Raw genomic sequence first — 26,242 nt, forward strand, 5'->3', positions numbered from 1 at the left:
TGACACTGACAGTATGGATGCAAGGTGGTGATAAGGGTCATGGGCCAAGTCAGAGATGGGAGTGAGCTCACAGGAAGTGTCATCAAGCAATCAGATGATAGGCCAGGGGGACTGCCTGGAGGAGGTGGCACCCCCCTGGACCTTTATGATACCCATGATTCAGATACGCAGAGATGGGGAGGATGGGCTTTTATTCCAGGAGAGCTGATAGCACAGCCAGAGTGAGAAAAAAGCAGGGTGAAGGGAATGTGTAAAGAAAAGGTGAATAATAGAGTGGAAAAAGACAGCCTGGGCATAATACTGAGGGCTTTGGGTAGCAGCTAAATTTCTAAAAATCTTGTTTATATAGATTTCTGGCCTCCAGCAAATTAGAAGCTTTCTTCCCGTCACTCTGCTACAGATTCTTCTGTAGCTTCTACTCAGTACCAGCACTGTCCTAGCACTAAGAAATTTTGCCTCTTAGGGGAATGAGCCGTTCCATACAATGGAGCATAACGATTGCCAATCACGTTAAATTACCCCTTTAATCAAGTGGATGGGAAATTTTCAGAAGGCTATCATCTAGTTTTCCTACTTCTGAAGCAGCGCTCTGGGCAGCGGTGGGGCTCTTTCGTTAAAGACTTGAAATCACCAAGATGAACGTGGGCCCCGAACACAGTGCAGCCCTGGGGGCTTCCCAGGTGTCTGGAAGAGTGTCCCGTCACTCTGCCCTCCTTCACGTGGCTCTGCTGCCTTCCCTGCTGCCTGCTGTTGCAGCGTGCTGCTTCAAGCCGCAGATCCACCGTGTGGCGGGGGAGTCAGGGGAGCAGGCTTGATAGAAACATGTCTAAAATAAGAGCGCATGGATCTGAGTGAGGCCCAGGGAGCGCACCTTGGAGAAGTTAATGAACGTAAGATATGCCTGGCCTCGGTGACACGCAGTTCCCCTCCCTGGGGCCGGGGCTGTGCTCCCGCAGGGACGGTGCACTCCCGGCTGCTCTTGGACACCCAGCCGCCCCGAGTGCTTTTCCCTGAGTGGGCCACAGGCACTTCAAACTCAGTGTACCCTGAGCTGAACTCCTCCATGTAACCCCTCCATTTGTAAGTGAATGGGACAGCCACCCTTCCAGACACCAAAAAGGAGGCTTGGCCAACATCCCCAGGGAGGAGGGGAGCACCTCCCGCTAAGGGGCTGTCTTCTCCCTTAGTCCTGATGAGCTCCAAGTCCCGCTGCTTGTGCCTCCGAGGCCCGTAGCCTGCTTCCCCTCCACACACACTGCCGCACCGACACCATTGTCATCTCTTGCATGAGGATCACAGCAGTCTCCTCAGTGGCCTCTCTGCCTCTAGTCTTGACCCTTCCAGTCCATCCACCCACAGCAGCCAGAGGGAACCTTCTGTCTGGGAGTCTGGGAGGACACTCCCCTGCCGGAAGCAGTCAGTCATTCTTATCAGTTGCAAGACATGGCCCCCCGAGATCCTGTAAGAAGTGACCCCACCCATCTCTCCATCTCCTGCAGCCCTTACCACAGCAAAACTAAACAGCCATCATTTCCCAAACTGGCCACGTTGCTTCATGCCTCAGGACCTTTGCACGGGCTTGTCCTTCTTCCCAGACTCCCCTCTCCCCCTTGTCCATCCGGCTAACTCAGTCATCCTTCAGAACTCTGACCTACTGTCACTCCCCTGAAGCCTTCTGTGACCATCTCCAGACCAGAGTAATTGTCTCCTCCCCTCTGCCCCTTCTATTCCTCGTACAGATTTTTTGGGTACACTTCACACTGTAATTATATGTTCACATGCTCATCTTCCCCATGAGTTGAGCAGAAGCTGTGTCTTCCTCATCCCATGTCCCTAGTACCAAAGAGCTTAATCCCCACAGTAAATAAGTAAATGATCAATAAATGTTCACTGGAACTGGGTACGTGGGTGTCCTGTGCTACTGGCTCGGTTAGGGACTGAAGGAGACCCAAGAGGAGTTGAGTTTTGAGCCATGTTTTGAAGAAGGGAGTATCTATACAAAACCATGAGAAAAAGCAGCATGGTGTCTGTGAAAAGGGCAGAAAAAAATGAAGCCCATGTCTAGTGCTGCAGAGAGGGGGGCTGGTGTGCAATGGGGGTGAGGGGTGGCCTGCAGCAAAGACGGGGGTGGAGGCTGTGGGTCACCTATCCAGCCACCCATACCTGTCTCTTCCTGGCCCAGGTGCCCTTCTGGAATGGCTGCAACGAGGATGAGCACTGTGTCCCTGACCTCCTGCTGGATGCCCACAGTGACCTGCCCACTGCCATGTGAGCTGGCTTCGCCTCACCCCAACCCTGACTCCTTCCCCTCCCCTGCTGGTGGATCTGGGCTCCCAGGGCCCTGAGTAACAATCCTGCGTGTGCAGTCATAGGCAGTGTGGACCAAACACTGAACTTGGAGTGTGGGTCTAGCTCAGGCTCTGCCTCTAACTCCTGTGCGACCTCAGGCAAGTCCCTTGCCCTCTCTGGGCCTCAGTTACTGCGTCTGTAAAATGAATACTAATTAGTCTAATCCAACCTCCTCAAACTTTGTTTAGAAAAGGGCTCCTTTCTTTGGAGTCCACACTACAAACCACAGAAAAAGGAAGGGGCTGAAGACCTAGAGTTCTGGGTGTTCATCCTCCAGCCCCCAGACTAGGTGACCTCTGAAGTCCATTGACTGACTGCATGGGCTCAATGCTAAGGAAATTAGTAAGGATGAGCAGGGTACCCATAATCCCCTGGAGGAAATAAAGTAGCAGACAAGGAGAAATAATGATCCTATTTTAAGTTTATATAATATATTTTCAAGTAATTTATACTCAATTTTTATCCAGCTATGAGATGATTAAATAGAAGATACATATACAATAAGTAGAAAGCGCACATCCAAACCTTGTAGAAGGGTGAAGAAGCAAAGAGTCTAACCATCTGGGCTAATGAAGAGGATTGTCTCCATATTTAGCTCTGAGCTTCCTGGCAGCCAAAGCCAAAAGGGAAACATGCTGATTGGTGAGGTGATACATGCACAGTGAGTTCTCTCCTGCATTCCCCACTCCATCTGCCTGATTCCTGCTGGTCTCCTTCCTGCAGGGAGTACTGCCAGAGGGTGCTGAGGAAGCCTGCCCAGGACTGCTCTGCGTACACGCTGTCCTTCGATACCACAGTCTTCATCATAGAGAGCACACGGCGGCGGGTGGCGGTGGAGGCCTCACTGGAGAACAAGGGTGAGAACGCCTACAGTACCGTCCTCAATATCTCTCAGTCAGCAAACCTACAGTTTGCCAGCTTGATCCAGAAGGTAAGACTTTGGTGGCCTGCCCAGCCTGCCTGAGGGGAAGGGCAGAGGCATGAAAGGAGGGGTCCAGGTAGGGGGCCTGGCTATACATCATGATCACCTAGGAGCTTAAAAATGCCTGTGTCCAGGCATCTCCAGGACGTTCTGATTGATCTGGGCTGGATGGGCTTGGATCAGTGTGCTTTTAAAGCTGCCCAGGTGATGTCAGTGTGCAGCCAAGGCTGAGAACCACGGGAAGAGGGAGGTCTGAGACTTTCAGAGCCACAGAGAGGAATATCCTTCTCCCGGTGCCCTTGGCCCTTGTCAGGGTCGCGCGTGCACACAGGCACGTGCACTCGTGCACATACGCACGCTCACGCACACATCCCCTGCATACACACCCTCTGCCTCCAGCTCATTCTCCAAGCTTTCTCAGAATGGTCCTTCTAACAAGATTCAGAACCGATTTCTCTCCACTTTAAAGCCTCCCAACATTCCCAGTTGCTTTCCAAACTCCTTCTTGTGGCATTCAAGGACCTTCCCTGCTTCCCGTCCCACACCTGCCGCTCCTGCCCTCACCCCCCACCCTTTGTCCCATGGCAGCCCCGCCCGCGCCCCATCTCCCAGCACACCTGCCCTTTCACACCAAGGCCCCACCTGCACGGCCCCTGCCTGAGACCCTCTCCCTCCTTTCCTTTTTTAAACTTTTGTTGTTGTTGAGGAAGGAGGTAATCAGGTTTATTCACTGACTGATTTAAATGGAGGTACTGGGGAATTGAACCCGGGACCTCGTGCGTGCTAAGCATGTGCTCTACCACTTGAGCTATACCCTCCCCTCCTTTCCTGATAGGCTCCTGCTCCTTCTGGGTAACCCTTTACAATGCCTGCCTTATGTTTCACCCTCACAACCACTCCACGAGGTGGTGGTGATGGTGTCCCCCTTTTACAGAGGAGGAAACCGAGGCAAGAGGGGGTTAAATGGACTGAACAGGACCACACAGCCAGCAAGTGGCAGAGCAGGAGTCCCGCCCAGCAGCCGGCTCCTGAGCCCTTACTTCCCGACAGAGTGTAGCCCCCATGCCACACTCTCTGGGGTAGCTTCCTGAAGCCCCAAAAGGCCACACAGGGCCTCCCAGCCCCCACAGCTCCCCGCTGCAGCTGTGCGTGCTCCGTGGCAATCACTGCTGTCTGAGCGCTGCCCTGTTGTAGCCCTGAACTCCCAGAGGGCAAGTGCCCGTCTCAGCCACGTCTGTCCCCAGGGCTGGGCCAGGGCTGGGCAGGTGGAAGTCCCTCAAGACACGCTTGTGGAATAAACCTAGGGCTTTGTTGCCGTGTGTGGGTGCTGGGGGATCCCAGGGCCCTTCAGACACCATCTCTGTTCTCATGATCTCCGAGTGTCCGTGTGGAGCCTGGAGTGCAGGGTGGGACAGCTTTCGGGCCTTCTGTCCTGACTGCCACCTCCCCTTCCTCACTGGCCTGGGGGAGGCAGGATGGGCCCCTCCCCAGCCACACGTACACACAGTGCAGGAGTGGGGCCAGCCTGCAGCCTGGCTCCTTCACGGATACATCCATCCCCAGGCCAGGAGATGCTCACAACTGGGGATCAGCGCTCCCCTCCCCCAGCCCAACTCCTACCATCAAGCAAGGGGACCCTGAGTGGAAAAGGCCACCTTCTGATGGTCTGAGCTGGTTACCCCCACTCTGGGTCTCAGCGACACCACCTGTAAGCCGGATGACAAGCCCCGCCGCCGGGGTTGGTACAGAGGGAGTGACAAAGCGCCTGCCCACTGTCTCCACGACCCACACCGCCACGCCAGTCCCCAGCCCTGCACCCGCCACGCTCTCCACACGGGGGACCCAGCCGTACCCCAGAGCGTCCAGGGCCCCTGGGGCCCCGGCACCCGCAGGCTGTGCAGCGGCGTTGGCCAGGGTGATGGGGAGGCGGGCAGGGCAAGGGTGGCCCCAGGCCTGGGGGTCGGGCTCCTTCTGACTGCTGCCAGGTGTCCCCTCACCCCCAGGACGACTCGGACGGCAGCATCGAGTGTGTGAGCGAGGAGCGGAGGCTCTGCAAGAAAGTCTGCAACGTCAGCTACCCCTTCTTCCGGGCCACGGCCAAGGTTGGGGCTGAGGCGCCGTGGGGTGGGCCGGGCAGCCTGGGGATGCTCATGGAGGCCAGAGAGGTGGAAGTGAACAGATGGGAGGGCGGGGAATGGAGAGGCCTAAGGCTGGCTTTTAGCTAAGTTGCTTTTTCTCCTACAAAAGGGCATTCAAATGACCTCAGTAGCCAGCCACCCCAGGGCTGACAGCCCACCCCAGGAGAGGGCCAGGCCCCGTCGCCTCAGGGGGGCTCTGCCACCCCCACCCACCTCTCTCCCACCTCCTCGTGGCCGAGTGTCCCACTCTCCTGTGTCCTGACATGTAACGTCCAGCCTCTGTTGTCATGCTGTGCACGGCGGGGGGGGGGGTGAATGTTTCTTTTGAGCACCTACTAGGGACTTAAGAGCCCGTGTAAAGGGTGTAGGGAAGGGAGAAGCCAATTACTGGGAGAGGGAGGTGGACTCCAGCTTGTGGGGGCGTCTGCCCCTCACCCCTGGGCAGTAGGCAGCCACTGCAGGTTCTGGAGCAAGAGGAGTCCTCACTGAGGCCAAGCTGCTGGTAAAGTGGGAGTCAGACAGAGGGGAGCCTGAGGCAGGGGCCAGCTAGAGAGCAGCGGTGTGCTCCCAGGAGCAGGGTCTGCAGGGCTGAGGGAGGGGAGGAGATGGGGGAGGGAGTGAGGGCTCCTCATAAAGGAACCTCCTGGGGGATGTAGGTCAAGGTTGTAGTTTTTGGGGTGAGGTGCTGACGAGCCCAGGGGCTCTTGGCTAAAGACCCAGGGGAAGCAGCACACAGACCAAGCTTCCCCCCACTACCCTGCTCAGGGAGAATGGGGCCTTGAGGACTCCTTGAGAAACCCTGTGAAGGTCAGACCTGGGGAGGGACACACGGGGTCTCTGCAAAGCTCCAGGATCACTGGCAAGTCACCAGAAGGCAGCAAAGAGGGTCAGATGTCACAGGGCGCAGTCCGGGGCCCAGGCCCTACTCTGGGGTGAAGGCCAAGGGGAACACAGGACCTGGGCCATCAGGGTGGCGGGAGGGCCGCTGGACAGGGAGACAGGTGGGTGGCCGGGACAGACGTCGCCCTTCTGCGGGCCTCACCCCCGCCACGCGCAAGAACGGGGGTGGATGAGGGGGTCTCACCACTTGCCTCCGGCCCCCACATCCTGCAGTGTGTGGTGACGGCCATCTCCCCTTCCTGCCCCCAAGTCCCCCACCCAGAAATCTCTGCAGAAAGAGTCTGAGGTCGGACTTCCTGCCTTTTAGTCTCCTGTAGTTAAAAACAAAAAAGGAGGTGGCAGAGGGCTGGCCCCACAGCCAAGGAGTTCCACTGGGAGCTGTTGACCTTGGCTGCGTCCCCTCCACAGCCCCCAGGCTCAGCGCATTCTCCAGCGCCTGGTCCTCCCTTCCCCCAGCCCATTCCCTGCCAGCGGGGCCCAGCCAAGGGGCAGGGCTGGAAGGCGTGGGCCAGGGCGGGTCCCAGCCACCTAGGCTACATCAGTTTCTTCCTTGCAGGTGGCTTTCCGTCTAGATTTCGAGTTCAGCAAGTCCGTCTTCCTGCACTACCTGGAGATCCAGCTCACAGCGGGCAGGTCAGGGCCTTGCCCACTCCTCTTCCCTCCCCGCTCCCTCCTGTGCCCTGTTCTACCCCTGGAAACTGCTCCTCCCTGCCCCAACCCAGTGGTTGGGTCAGTCCCCCAGTCCTGGCTGACCTGCTGCCCACCGTGCTGCTATTATTCTTATTCTTGGGCAGCTTGGATATAAGTAATCATACCCTCTCCTTTATATAGCAGCTTATGTAGCAGTTATTCAAAAGTCCCACAGTTACAAAGCACTGTGCAGGCAATTTCTCAGTCAGTCCTTATAGCAACCCTTTAAGATGGGTATAGCAAGGGTTATTCCCCACCCCACCTCCCAAGTTACCAGTAAGAAAAGGAGAGCTCAGAGAGGTTGAGTGTATTTCCCAACAACACACAGCATGTAAATCGTACCCCTGGGAGCTAAACACTAATTTTCCTCTTCCTTATCCAGTGCTCTTTCTGTCCTGGTCACTTCTCTGCCCTTGGAAACGTCCCATTTTAAAAGTCCTTCCCTTACTCTGTGTAGGTCTGTCTGTCTGTCTCCCAGGCCTCCCTGAGGCAGCTTGAATCATCCAAATCAGTGATAAACACACAGAGGCGAGGAGGGATTCTGGCTGCTCTGGGCCTTTGTAAGCCCAAACTGAGAAATAAATACTGTAGGCAAACTGAGCACCAAGATTCCAACACACACACACTCGCGCACAAACAAGTCAGCGGTCACGGGAGCCCCAGGAATCATCGTGCCAGCTCGTGCCTGTGTCCGGCTGTAGCTAGCCATGCTGTGCACTTCGGCGGAATTCTCACTTCACAGGAAGCGAAGTTTTCAAGCTGTTTTGATATCTTAAAGCCTCCCTCTTAGAAAACAGTCTATTCTCACTGAGAAATGAATGACCTTGGGTGCAACGGCCTGGGCAGTGTGGGTGTTGATGGGTGCTTGTGAGTGAGGCGGGTACGGGAGGGGACACTGGGCATCTGTGTGTGTCAGGTGTCCCCTTTCTAACTAAACACCTATCTGGGGTAAGGCTTCCAAAGGAAATCAGACTTAGTGTATGGAACGAGCAGAAATCGTATCTTTTTATGTCTAAAATTATTTTCCCCAGTAGTTCATGGTGCTCAGAAGGGATGCATTTTTGGCAGAACTCCCTCTAATGTCTCTGAATTTCACTCTCCGGCCTTCTCAAGGCAGCTGGGCACCCTCAGCTGCCCTACCCCAAGACAGCTCAGGAGGGACAGTTCAAGGGTAAATAGAAAAATGCTCCATTGTGAATCCCGCAGGCTCCTTCCCTTCCTTGGGCAGAGCCTCTCCCCACAGGCGTCATCTCCCCCAGCGAGGAGAGCACAGAGGCAGTCGTGGCCATGCTGGCGCGATCCTTCCAAATCCCAGCCAAAGCCTTTCTCTGCCCCCGGGCCGGCCCAGATGTGCTGCGCCCACCAAGACGGCAGGAAAAGCGGAGGTGTCCAGCTCCCATGCCCCCCTGCCCCCCGGGCCTCCCCTCCTGGGGGATGTGTCCATGCCCTCCTGGCTGGCTGTGCTGGTGCATCGGTCCCAGGAGAGCTGGGATGCTCCTTCTCAGCCTGACCTGGGTCCCTCTGGCTGCTCTGAGCCCGTCGGAGGCGCTGTGTGGAGGAGGGCTGCCCCTGCCTGACTGGGCACTGCTGGCTCTCCCTGCAGTGACAGTGACGAGGAGGACAGCACCAAGGGAGACAACACGGCCCTCCTGCGCTTCCACCTCAAGTACGAGGCTGACGTCCTCTTCACCAGGTGGGTCAAGGGCCCCAAGCATGTCCCTGAGAGCGCAGCCCCCTCATCCGTGGAGGGGAGGCGGTGTCTGCACAGAGGAGGGAGGAGACACAGACCTGGCCCCCGGGTAGCTCCCCGCAGGCTGAGGTGGGAGGGCTGGGGCAGCAGGCAGTATCACCCCAGGTGCAGCCTATGTGTGGGCACATGGTCTGCAGGGAATTTTAAAACAGTGGTAAGGCCTGCTCCTCCCCAAAGAGCAGACTGCTCCCACCACCCGCCCCCTTGGTCTGCATCTGGTCCCCAGTTTGCCCCCTGAGAGTTCCCAGGCAGATGGGGAAGTCAGGAGGTGACAGCAGACAGACCGACAGAAAGTTCAGGACCCCACGGCCACTGCTAGCTGCTAGAGGCTGGGACAGGGCACAGTGGGCGGGCTCATGATCAAAAGAGACCCTGTCCCTGTGCTGGAGGCGAGGGCAGGGGTGGCCAATGACTGGCTCTTCTGGCCCCGGCCTCGCCCACACACGAGGCAGACCTTGCTAACCGATCTCCGAGTTTATCCCCGCTGAGCCTCGGAGTCCTTCCCAACACAGCTCTCCCAGTGGACACAAGAGGAAATCTATCTTTTTATGGTGCAAGGGTAGGCAGGCACAGGCCCACAACCTCTTTCGTTCGTTTACCCATGTAGCCAACACTGACTGAGCTCACGGCGGCCCTGTCCTCTGTCCCCGCAGGAGCAGCAGCCTGAGCCACTATGAGGTCAAGCCCAACAGCTCGCTGGAAAGATACCATGGCCTCGGGCCTCCCTTCAGCTGTGTCTTCAAGGTGAGGCTGGAGGGGAGGATCCCCCACTGGGGAGGGGAGGAATCTGGAATCATTGCTAGTGTCTGGAGTTCTGCCCCACCCTGCCAGCCACTCGCTGTGTGAGTTTAGGCAGGTCCCTTCCCCTCTCTGGGCTTCTCAGTCCTCATCCAGAAAAAACAGGGCTGGACTGGGAGGATGTGTCAGTGAAGATTAGGCGTAGCTACATGTAATTTTTAAAACATTTTTTTTTTAAAAAACAGTGGTCTTTAATGCCCTGGGGTTTATTCTTTCCCATAAAAGAAGTCCAGAGTTGGCAGCTTTACAAAGTCACTCAGGATCGAGTCTCCTTCTGTCTGTTCCACCACCCTCAACCTGTGATTATCAGCCTCTCAAGTTTACCTCATCATCCAAGGTGGCTGCAGCTCCAGCCATCACATCCTCATTCTAGGAAAAAGGAAGGGCAAAAGAGCAGGCCAGGCGTCTCCTTGCTAAGGAACCTCCCTGACAATTCCTCATCCTTCCAGTTACCTCTCATTGTCCAGAACGGTGTGATTTATCAGCAAGAGAGGCTAGGAAATGTGCCTTTTTTTCTTTGTTTCTGTCACCAAGGAAGGAGGGAGAAAGAGAATTGGAGGCAGTTTAGAGTCTCTGCCACAATGGGCCCTGCAGCCTCCCCAGACCTGAGCTGTTGGGTGAGAGCTGGGAGCAGGCACAGCGGAAACATGCAAATGCCTCGATGGCTCACCTAGGAGAGGGTTAGTCACCTGCCCAAGGCCACGCGGCACATCTGTGGCCGCAGCCCCGGGTTACGTGCTCAGACCTTCTGACTCCAAAGCCCCAGTCGTAATCACCGCGGCTCTAACGGCTCGAATGTGAACTCACTCACTGTTTCCATCTTTCATCAGTTAGTGATTATCTCTTATAATAAATTGATTGCTGTCACTGTCTCCACCCCAACCTCTGTACAGGGTGGCCACCAGCACCACAGCCCAGAGAGGTTAAAAAGGGAAGGAACCCTTGTTTCAGCCTCATGGCCCCCAGTGGCCCATCGCCAAGAGAGGGAAGAGCTTTAAAGCATTGACCATGAAAACACCAGGGGGCTTGAAGGGGCCTGCTTCCCAAGCCTGGCCAGGGTCAGGCGTGGGGTTCGCCCCCATGGACCTCATCCTCTACCCTCCAGCTTCTGCTGCGTGTACTGACACCTCCCCTTTTCCGGCCACAGATCCAGAACTTGGGCTTGTTCCCCATCCATGGAGTGATGATGAAGGTCACGGTTCCCATCGCCACCAGGGGCGGCAACCGCCTACTGATGCTGAGGGACTTCCTCACGGACCAGGTACCCAGGCCCCAGGGAGCCGACCGAGTGGAGGGGACCAGAAGGAGTCAGACATGCCCCTAGGCGTGTCTGCAGCTCCTTCTCCCAGGCCCAGGGCCAGCTGGGCCTTTTCCAGGGTGAGGAGGAGAAAGGACCATGTCTGGGACACCATGTCTGGGACGCCGAGTCTGCCAGTGCTGGTGGTGAGGCTGCTTGTGTGTGTCCTTGTGCAGGCGAACACGTCCTGTAACATCTGGGGGAACAGCACTGAGTATCGGCTTGCCCCAACGGAGGAAGACATGAGTCGTGCCCCGCAGCTGGTGAGTGTCCCCGGGGCCAGGAGAGGGGGGCTGCCTGAGCTCCAGGACTGTTTCTCTCCAACAGTTTGTCAATAAGAGCTTGTCGAGCACCTCTATGTCCCAGCCTCAACCCAAGAAGAAAGAGAGTAAGGAAAAAATTCTTCTTGCCCTTAGTGAGCTCACCACCCTCCGGGAGACACAGGATTGAGGGCGAAGAAGCCAGGCAACGAGGCCAGGATGTGTGTCAAGTGAGCAGCAGTGGAGCAAACCACCTTGAGTAAAGGACAGGGACCATGGACTCACACTTGTGCCTAAAGGGGCCAGTGGGACACGGACAGGCAGAGGGCAGGGGAGGGAACCAGACGGAGCAGCTCCATGGGGGCCAGACCACACAGGGCTTGTATTGGAGAACAGGGACCCCGTCAGCCAGGGCCACGCTGCCCCCGGAGGTGGAAAGCCGCCCAACTTCAACTCCCAATGCCCTCCCCAAGAGACCTGCTAGCGTCCAGGTTTCTGTTCCCAGGGCTGCCTCTGTCCCCACAGACCAATTTCTGAGCATGCTTTCACTATTCCTCACCCAAACAGAAGTCTTAGCTGTTTTCATTTTATTTTCCCCAAACAAGTGCCTCACACAGAGCATCTCTGGAGTGTCGGGCGCTTTGCTGGAGACTTGAGCTTAGGTGGGGTTGAGGTGGCTGCAAGAGAGCCACCCAAATATGCTTAACCTAATAAACTCTAATGATCTGATGATTTTCTATTAAGTGGCATCATCTGCAGGTAACCATAGTTTCGGTTTTACCACCCAGTGCTTTTACAGTGTTCCTCTCATCTCGCTGCGCTGGGCCTCCGGGGAAGTGGTAGATAGAAGTGATGACAGTCTTGTCTTGATCCTGACTTTAAAGAAACTGCTTTAATGTTTCACTATTAAATACGGTACTTGCCATAGGTTTGTTTATAAACATCCTTATTCCAATTCAGGAAGTTCCCTGGGCGTTTTTATCATAAACAGAAGTTAGATTTCCTAGAATGCTCTTTCTGCGTCTGTTGCAATAACCTTACCGTCTTCTCTTTAATATGTTCACATGGTGATGACATTTATAGGCTCCCTAATGTTGAACCAAAGTTCTGTTCCTGGAAGACGCCCAGTTATACACACTTCAAATGGCACATCGGATGTGCCATCCTCACCTTGTCCTCCAGCCATTCCCTGGCAGCCCCAGCCCCTGTGTCCCCCACCCCACGCCTCCTTCCTGGTCCCATGTCCTCTGCCCCTCCTTCCCCAGCAGCAGAACCCCACTTGGTCAAGGTGGGCAATGGTAGATGGCCATCTCTCTGCTGGCCAACCCCCCGCTCACCCCCGAGACTCACCTTCTCTTTCAGAATCACAGCAACTCTGACGTCGTCTCCATCAACTGCAACGTGAGGCTGGCCCCCAACCAGGAAATCAGTTTCCACCTGCTGGGGAACCTGTGGCTGAGGTCCCTGAAGGCAGTAAGTAGAGCTCCGGGCCTAGGCTGGAAGGAAGCGAGGGAAGGAGGCAGGTGCGGGGTGTGGGGTCTCCCGGGTAGAGGCGGCAGGTGGGCAGCTCCTGACCCGACCTCTGATCACACAGCTCAAGTACAAGCTGATGAGAATCACGGTCCATGCAGCCTTGCAGAGGCAGTTCCACAGCCCTTTCATCTTCCGCGAGGAGGATCCCAGCCGCCAGGTGAGCACCTGGGAACCTCTCAGACCCCGGGCTGGGCCAGGCCGGCTGGGGGGGGGGGTGGCCTCCTCCTCCACCCTCCGCAGGAGAGAGACCGACGGGCCTGCTAGCAGTCAGCGCAGCATCGGAAGAGAGGGAGATGGAGATAAACAGGCTGCTGGGGCAAAAGTGGGAGAGGGCCAGAAAGAGGCACTCACCCTGTGCCTCGGGGGTGCCAGGCTCGGCTCCACAGCGGCCCCAGGGAGGCAGAAGCAGGAGGGACACTCGAGGAGGTGGAAATGCAGCCCAGGCAGGCCTGCCTGCCTCGCGGCGGCGACGCTGCCTGGGCAGTGGCAGCCTAGAATGACCACCCAACCCTCCCCTCCCCACCCACCCGCACCACAAACCTAATGAATGACGTCTAGAATGAACTGGGTTTGTGAAGGTTGGGGGACACTAGACATCTCTCTGTTGGGGCCCTCTTCCAAGTGGGTAAAACTGGATTGTCGCAGATCAGACTGGCTTGAATCAGGGTCCAGGAAAGGGGTGAGGCTCTGTGCAGTGCTCTCTGGGAGGATGAGAAATTGCCTCATGAAGGAAGCCTGGTTCCCTGGAAGGAGACGGGCATCTCGGGTGTGTGGCGCTGCTGCCCTCCACTGGCCACATCCCCAAACCGCAGCCCGGGCTCCAGGTGGACGTCCCATACGAGATGCTCAGTTAACCCCCAGCTCCACCCCAGCAGACTCTGGAGAGCAAAATGAGCCTGGTCAGGAAGACCTTTATAAAACACAAATATAGGTCACAAGCAGGGCTGGGGTGTGCCAGGCAGAGAGGTCGCAGGCAGAAGCCCAGAAGCAGCACTCAGGGAGCGCTTCAGAGGAGCAGTTTAATTTGTTTACCCTTCAGCATTGCTGGTTGTTCCTGCCATAGTTCCGGCTCCCCAGGGGATACAGAGATCCATTAAGCAGACAAGTGGGCGAGGGCAACAAGGTGTGGGTGCAGTCTGGGCTGAGCACAGGTGCTGGGGTCAGGGGCGGTCCTCTTGAACTGAATCCTGAGAGACATGCTGGAACTTTCCAGGCGGTCAGGTGAGAAGAGACGTGGGGCAGGCACACAAACCACCCTACTCTCCGCACTCGTTCCCGGATCATTTACAGGTTCAAGTGATGTCTCCTTCTCCCACTCCCACCACCAACCCCCCAAACTCCTCACTCTCTTTGGAAATCCAGAAACCCCCAATTTAAGCCCCTGTGGGCTTGGCTCTGTGCGAGGTACTGGTGTGGGAAGTCAGAGCAAGGTCCCGGCCTTCAGGGGCGGAGAGAGAGCATGTAAGAGACCTGCCATTCGTTGAGCCCTATCTGTGTGCCCAGCACGGTAACAGACGTGCCATGTGTTCTGCTCGCCCTCACAGCGCCGTGAGGCACGTCCCCATGCCCCTTTTTCAGATACGAAAACTGAGGCTGTGTGTGTAAGAGACGGCAGAAGGGGAGCAGACTTGCCTCAAGTTGGACAGAGGCCGTGGCCGAGCCGGGCGGTACCGTGCTGCATGGGGTGTGTTCCTTCAGGCACTCGGCGCTTGTTCCAGGCACTGTTTCAGGCGCTGAGGGTAGAGCACTGAGCAAGACAGATAAGCCCCTGCTCTCCCAGGAGCTGACCCCCTAGATGGGGGAAAAGGCAATGAACATCAGTATGTATAAGGTCCGTGTTGATAAGGTCCGCCCAGCAAAATGCAGGCACACAAGCGGGAGAGCAGGGTGTGCTTTTTATATGGGGAGACTGCAGACAGCCCCTCCCATAAAGGACATGAGGCAGAGATGAGGGAGAATGCAGAGGTATGACCTGGTGACCAAGGGTGGGCTGGGAAGGGAGCCTGCCAGCAGAAGGAACAGCAAAGGCCCAAAAGCAGGAATATTCTGCACATGTTGGAGGACTGCAGCAGAGAGCACAGGCGGCAGGGCAGGAGCTGAGGCTGGCAAGGTAACGGGGTGGAGGCTGCCGGGCTTCGCCGGCCAGGACAAGGACTCTGTGTTCACTCTGAATAAGTGGGGAAGACATGGGGGACTGAGCAGACCAAAGACCAAGTCCCCTTGCCCTGGCAGGTGTCCCAAGAGCAGGCTGTATGAATCAAGGCAGCCACAGAGGGGCAGCCGAACGGCTCCTGTTGGGGGAGGAGGCTGAGTCCAGAGAGGCAGCCTTGGAGGTGGGAGGAGTGGCCACGTTCTGGCCATTTCAAAGGTAGAGCACACAGACCTTGCTGGAGCCCATGTGGTGTGAAGGTAAGAGTCAGTGACCAACACAAGTTTCCTGGCCAGAGCAAGGAAGGACAAGGCCGCCGTTTGCTGTGATGAGAAAGACGTTGGAGGATGAGGAGTGAGATTAAGGGTTTGTTTGGGGACCCGTTAAAGATGCCAGGCAGGCCGAGTGGACAGTCGGGCATGAGTCTGCGATGGAGTGGCAATTGCAGGTAGAAGGTGGAAGTGCAGGCACGCCAGCCGGCCCGGGGTGGTCCCAGCCCCAGAGCTGCGTGAGCTTGCCCAGCCCTGCGCTGGGGCTTCCAGGGCCATCCTCCATAAACAAAAGCAAAACAAAACGAAAAGATGTTTTTAATTATTATTTCATAACTTAGTCTGTATAAAGACAAATTTAAGCCAGGCCAGACTACATTCACCTTTTGATTCTAACTTTAAAAGGAATTAGAACATTTTTGTGGACCCCTAAAGGCTGGGTGCTGTGCCCACTGTCCCTGCTCCATAAGTCAGCCCCAAGTTCACCAGCAAGTGATTGTAGGTAAAGAAAAGGGCCCAGGACGGAAGCATGGGGCACACCAATGTTTAGAGGTTTGGAAGATGGTGAGGAAGCAGTGAAGAAAACAAGAAAGAGCAGCCCATGTGGTAGGAGGAGAAACAGGGACGGGGGAGTGGCCCAAGGCCAAAGGCAGGAAGTGTCTGCAAGAGAAGGAAGGATCCAGGTCACCTACCTCAGTGTCCGCTGGGCTGGGCTGGGCGCTCTGAGGCCTCTCTGCAGGCTGGGTGCCACCCATCCCTCCAGCATCTCCCTGAGGAAGGGGATGCAACTCTCCCACCAGGTGCCAACTGCCTGCTGCCCTCCCGCCCTGCCCAGGCTGCCCCCGGCCCTGGGACCCCAGAACAGTAGTCATGTTGACTGGGCCCCACCCTCCCCTGCAGGTCACATTTGAGATCTCCAAGCAAGAGGACTATCAAGTGCCCATCTGGATTGTCGTGGGCAGCACCCTTGGGGGCCTCCTGCTGCTGGCCCTGCTGGTCCTGGCGTTATGGAAGGTGAGGGCCCCGGGGCGGCATGGTGAGGGGCAGCCTCCTGGCTTTCCAGGCCTGGGCTCCAGCCTCTGAGCTCTGTGGCCCGTCCCCCACTGTTCTCCACATGGGAGCTGGTATCCACCCAGCCTCCTCCCCAGAACTTGCCAGCTCCAGTGGCTCCTCCACAGCAGGCAGGTGGCTAGGGCCAGCAGAGGGCACTCAGCCTGTGTATGGCTCCAACCCTTTTGTGGGTCCCTTTGAGAACCTGATGAAACCTAGGGTTCCTCTGGTAAGAGAAAAGCAAGCACACACAAACACAGAATTTCTCCAGCCACATCAGGCTGTGAACAAGCCCCCCAAAGCCCTTCTCTGTCTCTGCACCTCTGGTTAAGAAACCCTGGTCTCAACGCCCTATTGTAGATGAGGTGAGGGAGGGCCAGAGAGGGGTGTTGACTGAGGCAGTGTCAGACACCATGACTGCTGGACACGGGCTCCACCCACTCAGTTCCAGCCTCCCCGTCACCAGTTCAGAGGCCCCTTGTGCAGCCTGGTGGTTGGTAGGGCAGGACTCGGCATGAGCTGGGGTGTTCAGGCAAGCCTTCTGAGGAAAGAAGCCTTAGGAGTGTTAGTGGAGGGAGATCCAGGTGGGAGACAGACCTTGTCCACCCTGCCCACCCCTGAGACTTCTCCCTTTGCCTCCTCACAGCTCGGCTTCTTTAGAAGTGCCAAGCGCAGAAGGGAGGCCAGCCTGAACCCCACCTCCACAGTGCTGGAGTGAGGCTCTGGAGGAGGCTGTGAGTTGATGGGGGCCAGGACGCCAGCCCAGGCAGGGTGCAGGCCCAGGCCCGTGGCCCACCGAGCCGGGGTGGAGAGAACGCCAGCTCACTTTGCACTTGACCTCATCTCCTGAGAGACCAAGTCTGCTCCCTCTGAAAGGAACTCAAGCCAGTTTCAAGAGGGACTGTCCTACTGGGAGGCCACTGCTCCTCCAACACAGATCCCTTAGGATTTAAAGGGACCCTCCCAAGGCACACCCCAAAGCCACCCCCAGGCTCTGTGGGGGCATTTGCTGTCTCCACTACTAAGGTGCTAGGAACTCACCACCACCCCACCCTCAGAAGACATGTGGAGAGGCCGACTCCAAATGCAAACCCTCTCTGCACTCTCCAGACCTCTAGCTCCAGCAGGACCCAGTGGGACAGCAGATCTCAATTCTGCGCTGTCCTCCCACCCCCATGCTGCCAATGGTTCCCAAGTCACCCCAGACCAGAGACAGGTCCCCAGAATGCCCCCTGAATGAAGGGCTTGGTGTTGACAACCACTGGCCCAGCATGCTCAGAGACTGTGCCAGACCGGCCGCAGGGACCTAGGATCCCGGTGCCCACCAAGATGAGGGGGGTGGGCTCTCCCCCCCACCCCCAACCATGCGTTCACACTGACTGCCACCCACGTGCCCGCCGCAGGTCCGCCCCTCCTGCAGCTTTAGTTCCTGGGTGCCTGGTGGGAAGCGTGTGGATGACGCAGTCCCCAGGGCTCTGCGTTCCCACTTCTTCCCAGGCGGCCTGTCCCAATGCGCTGGTGTGGCTGCATGCCTGGCGGCAGTGAGGGGTGGGGAGACTCCCCCTCCCCTCCCTGCACCAACCCCTCCCTAGACACACACACACACACACACACACACACACACACACACAGTCTCCCGCTCCTCCCTTCTGCCCAGCCATCGCCCAGGCCCAGGAGAAGGGCTGGACCGGCGCAGAGGGGTCCTCTCTGGGACGCACCAGATAAAGCCGGTGCAGGCACCCCTGGAGCAACCTCAGTAACAGATGTCTGATCTGCCAGCCCATGGGACAAGTGGTACCACCAATGACAGCACCCCAGGACAAGAGGCACGCCTGGTGCCCAGCCGAGTAATTTATGCCTTAACCTTGTTTTGAGGTAGAAATGAAAGGGGGATACGTCAAAGGCATCTGTCCCCTGTCACATAGTACGACCTTTACTGTCGTAAATATTTTTAAGAAATTAAAAAAAAACACAATGTTTAAAAACAACCAAGAGGCTGACATCCCTTTTGTGGGCAGAGCGTGTCCTAGCGAGCCGCACTCTGAAGGCAGGAGGTGGATGAGGGGCTCCCTGCTTCCTTGCCGTTGTCTCTAAATGTTGGGAAGGGACTTGTCCCCCCTCTGCCCCCTGCAGCATCCCCTCCCAGTGGCTGCCTGGCCTGGATGGACATCTCCCTCCCAGGCCGACCCCTTCCATCTTTGGTCAGTTTGGATGTTTGAAACCCACATGTCACTGTAGCTTCTACCCACTAGTGTCTGTTCCCAAGCCCCCCCAGACTTCCCTAGGCTAGCACTTCAGTACTGACTTTCAGGCCCTGACCGCAAGTTTCTTCACCTTTACACACAGGCTACTCTTACATTAAGTTGTCTCCATTCTATTCTCCTGCCATTGGAATCTCAGGAAGCCGGTAGAACCTTAGAAGTTACGTGGTCCAGTTCCCCCTTAGAGGAGGTGATCAGAACCGGAGAATTTAAGAGCTCGCCCTAGGTTCCACACCAAAGTCCAGACTAATCCCAGGACTGCTCTCTCCCAAGCCAGGCTGTCACTCTAGCCCAGCCTGAGGAGGGCTTAGTGAGGGCATAGAAGGAATTGATATGAAGTCACTTTTTATGGGAATATTTTTTCTCAAATGGTGAAACCAAAATGAGAGGGAAACATTTTAAAATCATCTTTCATCTGAGTCATTACCCATATGAACGGAGCAGCCTGGCTAAAGGAGGATCGCTAACATCACACCCCAAAGTGCATTGTGAGATCTGGCACCCAGCCTTCTGTCAAACAGCACCGACTCTGAGAGGATGCTTTCATGCAAAACCTGACCTTAGAGACTGGCATTCACATTTTAAAAAATTGCCATGTGTAGCCGTACTGCAGGCCAAACAAAATCTGTCTTCAGGTCAGATGTAGGCCAGAGGTCACCGAACTGCAACCTCAGAGCTCAGAGGCCGCCTTTATCCCCAGGACACCAGGGCCCTCCCTGCCCTCCCCCACCTGACCCCAAGAACAACTCTGCGGGTCGAAAGGCTGAAGGGATGGGAAGCTTGTTTGCATCTTCAGGCCTTCAGCCCTCGCACTGTGTCCTCTCTTCTTCTGTCTCTCCTATCAATTCTCCCGTTTTGAAATTATTTGCCCTGGGGTATAAATGTCCAAGACTGGCCTTAAGAGTGCTGGCAGTGCAAGCAGAGAGGACACATTTCACAGGGAGCAAAGCCTTGTGCTGGGGCAGTGTTTCTCAGGCCTGGCTGCACATTGGAATCACCTGGGAGCTTTAAAAGCTACCTATGCAAGGGCCCACCCCGCCCTTGCAGCGGTCAGATTTAGTTGGTTGGGAGAAAGGCTGGGGCATCATTTTTGTTTCAAAGTTCCCTACATTGGTGACTCCATTGTGCTGAGAGTTGAGGCCAACAGGCAGGTGAATGTACAGGCTAGAACACAAACAAACAAACGGGGGCTTAACGAGCACAGGAGGCCTTCTGTGCTGATTAACGGTAACTGTGCTGTCATGGTAATGTTGTTCAGGTTTACTTGGCTCCAGCTTGGAGTTTGGAAGACTCTCGTTCCGGCAGGTCTCCAGAGTGTAATTTGCTGCAGGAGATTTCACGCAGTTCTCCAGGGGCCGCAGAGCCCTAAGGGGGCTCTTGGAGCAGTTGGGGGCACACTTGCTAATGTCCAGGAGGGGAGATGGACAGCAGTCTCTGAAGCATTTTTGGCATTTGGTGGCAAGCAGCCCAAAATGCAACCTCAAATAACATGGAAATTCATATTATGGTTCATATTGCAATGGTCTACCTGGAAGTTAAGAATATTTATGGTGACTTAAGGGCTCTAAGAACACAGAGTGTTAACATAAAGCGTAACCAACTTAAAAACAGTTCAGTCTTTTAAAAGCATTATTGGCCCATCCTACTCCGAAACAGCTGCGCTGACTTCCAGGTGGCCTGGTGATACTTAAGCTAGCTCGTGGCGGGAAACACGCCTGGGGCAAGGTCTGACTCTGCAAACCGGATTGCCAGCGGAAGGCAGTTTTAGAATTTGGTCCATGGACTGTCAGAATTTCTTAAATTCTAGGCTCCCTGTCTAGTAGAGGGAAGAGACCTCCAACAAGGAGTTGTGAACTGAGATGTGCAAGGAGTCCCGGGAGGGGCTCACTGTTGATTCCGACACGGTGAGACCCCGTGCGGGAGGGTGCCGCCGTCAGAGCAGAACCTGAGGGGCGCACCATGGGTAGAGGCTTCAGGCCCTTGGGCCATCGCCCAGGGTTCTGTGGGGAAGTGGACATCGATTCTGGGGGCCCTCAGTTCCAGCCAGCTCAGAGCTGAAAAGGAGAAACCCAGGTAAGCGTGCTGCTTCTTTCTGGCATTAGACGGTGGGGGCATGCAAGCTCTGAGGGCAAACTGTGCCTCCTAAAGCGGTTATCTGTCCAGAGCTGAGCTGCTCAAAGTGGGGTCCCAGGACCACCAAGGTCAGAACCACAGACCAAATTCTACCCCAGACCTCCCAGATCCAGTTCTGGCGAGGTAATCTTAAGCACAGCAGCCTAGAGCCATGATACTCTGTTGTCTAGACTTCCATGTCAGTCCCTCATAGCACGAGCCTTCTCAGCTGCCCTTCAGCCTATCTTGGTGGCAGTGGAATCGGTAAAACCCCCCAAGAGGCGTCCTGCTAGCGCCCACAGTGGAGTTTCTGGGTTTTCCGTGTGCTAAGGGAGGTGGTATTTTTTAACAAGATGAGCACCAGGTGAAGGGGCAAAGTGCTGACACAAACACAAGAGGGAGGGAGACTAGCCCTTCGGGGACACCTGGAGTCCTCCTTGCTTAGAGGTCTTCAAAGGACCAGTCGCTCTCCGTCAGTGGTCAAGAGCTTCCAGTGTCAATACTCTCCCAAAATAAGACACGAGGCTTTTGGCTTGAAGCCCCAAGACGCCAAGCAGCCTAGAATAGGCTTCATCATGACATAATGACTCACTGGGACCACACCTCCCCCCGCAAGAGGTGGCCAGGTTTCTCCACCACCAGCCTCACCGCGGGAGACTTGACTTGTTACCACCGTCGGTAGTGGATGCTCTCGTTTCCACCACACTGGCGTTTGTTTTTACCTTCAGCTAGTGTCGGGTCAGCCCTTTATTCTGCACTACTTCTTACCATTCAAAAAAAATCCCCCCCCCGAATTATCCTTATATTAGTATTAATGTCAACCTGATTCCTCTCAAAGGACAGTCAACCGCATTACTTTGCAGAGTGCTTTTGTGTCACTCTGATCCACTTGCTTTGACATCACACTAAAGTAGGACAGCGTGTTCCAAACAGAAACTGAAGCCAGAAGAGAGGAGCTCTGCCGGCTTAGTGTGAAGGGAGGGTTAGCAGCCTGGCACCTGGCCTCCGAAACTTCAAGAGAATATAGGCTGAAATGTACCCAGCAAACCCATGAGGTTCAAAGCAGGGTAGGAGCAAAAAATTTTTCTAAAGAAGAAAGTGGCACCATCCTTAAAGAGTCAGCCTTTCTAACCAATCCGGCGTTTCTTTGTTCTTATCTCCCTGGTACTACATAAAAAATGACGATGCTCAAGTTTTCCAAAACATTTTCAGAAGGTGGCCCAAGCCGGAGTTCAAAAGCAACTTCATAAACTTCATAAAATTAAAACATGAGGAAAAACAGAAAATCAGCTTTCAAATAGGGGCATCTAGCTTATCAAGTTCTTATTTTTGTAAACACATCCCTGGAGGAGTGCCTGACACACAGTAGGTGCTCAATGAGCACGCATTTCCAAGAGTTTTTTCATACTGATTGAGGCAGAAATACACCCAGTCCCGCTCTCAGGATGGACTGAGCGCACCAAATTTACAAAACACAGGCAAATTAGAATATATAACTTTGTCTAAGCTTGCCAATAGACTAAGATTTTCTGAGCCACTTGAAATCTGCATCTCATACTGAAATCTTCTTGATCAAGCGTCTGGTGAGACACATTACTGCCAGCATTTCCTTTATTCTGGGCATTTGTTGCTTTAATACAGCAGATGTTATTTGAAACACAGAAAAAAATGATTTAGAATTTAGGTGATTTCTGCAGTCCAGCTGGATACTGTTGCCAGGCACAGATCTAGCGGAGATCCCAAGATGAGCTGCTCTGGTACCTGTGTGAGGGTCTTATAGTGAGAGAGCACTGTTCAGTGGGTCAGGAAACCCAGAGCCTACTCCAGGCTCTGACACTGGGTCCTTGTGTGTGTGACCTGGGATAGACGGGTCATTTGTGGGCTTGTATCCTCGATGATAACGTGAGAGAGTTGCACTAAATGAATTTTTCAGTTCTCCATAAAGGGACTTCCTAAATCTAAATTTGGAACCAAACACATGCTGAGGATATGCTCTGGTACCACCATTGAATACTCTCCTGGTAACCTTAGCCATTATAATGAGGTAAAAGAAAGAAATCTGAGGTATGAATACCGGGAATGAGAAGGAAGATTATCATTCCCTGTAAATGATGATTAGTGTATCTGGGACATCCAAGTGAAGCAAGTGAAAATTATTTTTTTAAAGGGAAATTCTTTAAATGCCTATATAAAAACATTAACATTTAGACATATATCTATTGGAAGAAAGGCTCCTATCCACAGTGTAAATAAACAAACAAAAACTAATGTTAATAAAAGGAAGATATTTGCAGGACCTTCATTAAAAAAAGCTTTAAAAATATTTCTGGATAGAGACATAAGACTTCACTAAATAGGCATATCTTTCTTTTGAATAAAAAGGCTCAGACTCACAGAGATGGCAGTCTCCTTAAATTAAACTCTTAACTGAATGCTAAACAAAATAATCTTTCAACATGATACAATGACACCTAAATTTATCTGGAAAAAATATATACAATAACTTAAAAAATTATCCCCCACAAAAAAAAGACAAATGAAGAAACATCAGCCCCACTAACATTAATACATAATATCTACCAGGCACCTCACTGTGTGTCAGGCACTATGTTAAGCATTTTAATTGCCCATGTACAAATGTACAAAATGTACAAAAACCAAGGGTTGGCTAGAACAGTAACTTGCCCAAGGTCACAGAGCTAGTAAGTGATGGAGAGAGCCTAGACAGTAACCCCCAGGTTCCGCCACACTCCTGGGTCCACAGGGTAGAACAGAGAACCCAGAAACGGATCAAATGACATCATGGGAACTGGGCTTATAATTCAAATCAGTGGAAAATAATTAAGATCTTGTTCTTGGCTAACTGAAACTTACATCGAAATAAATTCCAGGTACCAAGGCACATAATAATCAAACTGACAAAAATTAAGGATAAGGAGAACATATTGCAATTAGCAAGAGAAAAGTATCAGATAACATACAAGGGAACTCCCATAAGGTTATCAGCTGATTTTTCAGCAGAAACTCTATAGGTCAGAAAGGAGTGGCACAATATATTTAAAGTGATGAAAAGGAAAAACTTATAACCACGAATACTCTTATCCAGCAAGGCTCTCAGATTTGATAGAGAAATCAAAAGCTTCACAGATAAACAAAAGCTAAAAGAATTCAGCACCACCAAACCAGCTTTTACAACAAATGTTAAAGGAACTTCTGTAGTCATCAAACCGTAAGAAAAGAGAACCAAAAGAAGAAAGAGAAAAAAGAGAAAAGAAAGGCCTACAAAAGATTGCTCTGGCAATTTGGAGTGTTTTATGGTTCCATATAAGTTTTGGAGTTGTTTGTTCTAGTCCTGTGAAGACTGCTGTTTTTTGACAGGGGTCGCACTGGATCTGTAGATTGGCTTCTGTAGTGTGGCCATTTTGATAATGTTGAGTCTTCCAGTCCAAGAGCACAGGGTATCTTTCCATTTCTTTGTATCATCTTCAATTCCCTTCATCAATGTTTTACAGTTTTCAGAGTATAGGTAACCTCCTTGGTTAAGTTTATTTCTAGGTATTTTGTTGTTTTTGATGCAATGGAAATGTTTATGACAGTTACCAAGTTCTGGTTTTTGAAGTGAAAAAAAAAAAAGTGAATGAAGGGCCACAAATGGGAAAATATCCTTTTTTGTGGGTGAGTTGTATTCTGTTACGTATGTATGATGCATATTATTTATCGATTCATCAGTTTATGCGCACTTAGGATGCTTCCATATCTTGGCAATTATAAATAATGTTGCTGTTAATAGCAAGGTGTATGTATCTTTTTGAATTAATGTTTTTGTTTTTCTTGGATATATGACTAGGAGTGGAATTGCTGGGCCATATATGATGGTTCTATTTTTAGGTTTTTGAGAAACCTCCATATTGCTTTCCATAGTGGCTACATGAACAATGTACGGGGGTTCCCTTTTCTCCACATCCTTGCCAACATTTGTTATTTGTGTTCTTTTTGATACTGGCCATTCGGCAGGTCTGAGATGACATCTCATTGTGATTTTGATTTGCTTTTCCCTGATATTAGTGATGTTGAGCAACTTTTCATGTTCCTGTTGGCTATCTGCATTTCCTCTTTTGGAAAAATGTCTATTCAGTTCTTTTGCCCATATTTTAAATGGGTGAGTTGGTTGGTTGTTTGCTTTTTAATTGAGGTACCGTTGATTTAAAATGTTGTGTTAGCTCCTGGTGCACAGCATGGATGGACTTGGAGGGCATTATGCTGAGTCAAACGAGTCAGAAAAACAAGTACTGTAAGACATCACTTACATGTGGAATCTTAAAAAATACAACAAACTAGTGAGTATAACAGAAAAGAAACAGACTCACAGATGGAGAGAAGAAACTAGTGGTGACCAGTGGGGAGGGGGAGGGGCAAGATGTGGGTGGAGGACTAAGAGGTACAAACTATCAGGTGTAAAGTAAGCTACAGGGACGTACTGTACAACACGGGGAGCACAGCCAATACTTTATAATAACTATAAATGGAGTATGACCTTTAAAAATTGTGAATTACTATACTGTATACCTGTGACATATAATTTGTACATCAACTATACCTCAATTTTAAAAATATGATACTATACAATAAATACATAGATTAAAAAATAAATTCCAGGTAGATAAAAGATTTAAACCAAAGAAGAAGAGAGGGAAGAGGATGAGGAGGGAAAAAAAGGAAGAGGAGGGAAGCAAGAAGTGGGAGGGAAAAGCCATAAAAGCACTAGGAGACGACACGGGTCAAAAAGATGTACGAGCTTGGAAAGGAGACAGCTTCACGGGCAAAATACAAAGTCCAGTAGACATGAGAACTACTGTATTTAAAGTCAAAAAACAAACTACAAGCTGTAACATGTAACAGAGGAAATTTCCTTAAACTTCCAAGGAATTTCTAACAAGTAGCAAGAAAAAGACAATGCAAAGTCAAACAGAAGAAATACAAAAGGTCAGTAAATATATGTCAATATTATTCATAGAAGGAACACAAATCAAAACAATGAAATACTATTTTCTATTAATCATCTTGGCAAAAACTAATTAGGTAATATTTGATGTCACCAAGGATGTAGGGAGATGGAAGGCAACTGGATCACCTGTTAAGATATTAAAAATTAGTCACTAAACCAAAAGTTCCAGTGTTAGAAATGAACTTGTTCTATGAATATAGTACACAAGGATGTTTACTGAAGCAGTATTCGAAATATCAAGAAATTGAAAACTTAAAAGTCCAACTGTAAGTTCTGGTTAAATAAATGTTAAGTCCATCCACAGAATTAAATGCTATTGTAAGTTTTTTTTATAAAATCTATCTATCTATGTGTGTGTATATATATATATATATATATATATATATAGACATATATATATATGTCAAAGTGAAAAAAATCTCCAAGATATATATTAAGTGAAAAAGACAACCAATAGTGTAAGAAAGGTAAAAGTCCATTTGCAGTTAAAAAAATGAAAAGGAGAAAAAAATACACATATGCACAAAAAATTTCTGAGAAGCTACTCAAAAAACTAGTGAGAGCTCTCTGAAAGAGTCCAAATGGGAGGCATGGAGAGATGAAAAGGGATCTTTTGTTATTTTTACAATTTGAATTTTTCTTTTCAATCTTAATTTTTCCCCATGCACATGTATAACTTGGTAACTTTTCAAAAATGAATTCAACAAAAGATCATCTATAACTAAGGCACACTGAACAATAAAGACACAGACTTCAAGG

At 52.3% G+C, this 26,242-nt stretch overlaps 1 protein-coding gene across 1 annotated transcript in view; it reads left to right on the forward strand.

The window, feature by feature from the left end:
* Positions 1 to 18,093, forward strand: part of ITGA11 (integrin subunit alpha 11) — a 111,469-nt gene extending 93,376 nt beyond the window's left edge. The window contains exons 19-30 of the mRNA XM_064480790.1: positions 2,183 to 2,268; positions 3,073 to 3,280; positions 5,275 to 5,373; positions 6,866 to 6,942; positions 8,603 to 8,692; positions 9,403 to 9,493; positions 10,695 to 10,808; positions 11,021 to 11,107; positions 12,467 to 12,577; positions 12,699 to 12,794; positions 15,956 to 16,069; positions 16,752 to 18,093. Of these exons, the coding sequence (XP_064336860.1) occupies positions 2,183 to 2,268; positions 3,073 to 3,280; positions 5,275 to 5,373; positions 6,866 to 6,942; positions 8,603 to 8,692; positions 9,403 to 9,493; positions 10,695 to 10,808; positions 11,021 to 11,107; positions 12,467 to 12,577; positions 12,699 to 12,794; positions 15,956 to 16,069; positions 16,752 to 16,823 (1,245 nt within the window). The 3' untranslated portion in view covers positions 16,824 to 18,093. The remainder of the gene's footprint in view (positions 1 to 2,182; positions 2,269 to 3,072; positions 3,281 to 5,274; positions 5,374 to 6,865; positions 6,943 to 8,602; positions 8,693 to 9,402; positions 9,494 to 10,694; positions 10,809 to 11,020; positions 11,108 to 12,466; positions 12,578 to 12,698; positions 12,795 to 15,955; positions 16,070 to 16,751) is intronic.
* Positions 18,094 to 26,242: the final 8,149 nt, after the last annotated feature.

This window comes from Camelus dromedarius, chromosome 29, assembly GCF_036321535.1.
Source record: "Camelus dromedarius isolate mCamDro1 chromosome 29, mCamDro1.pat, whole genome shotgun sequence".
NCBI classification, from domain to species: domain Eukaryota; kingdom Metazoa; phylum Chordata; class Mammalia; order Artiodactyla; family Camelidae; genus Camelus; species Camelus dromedarius.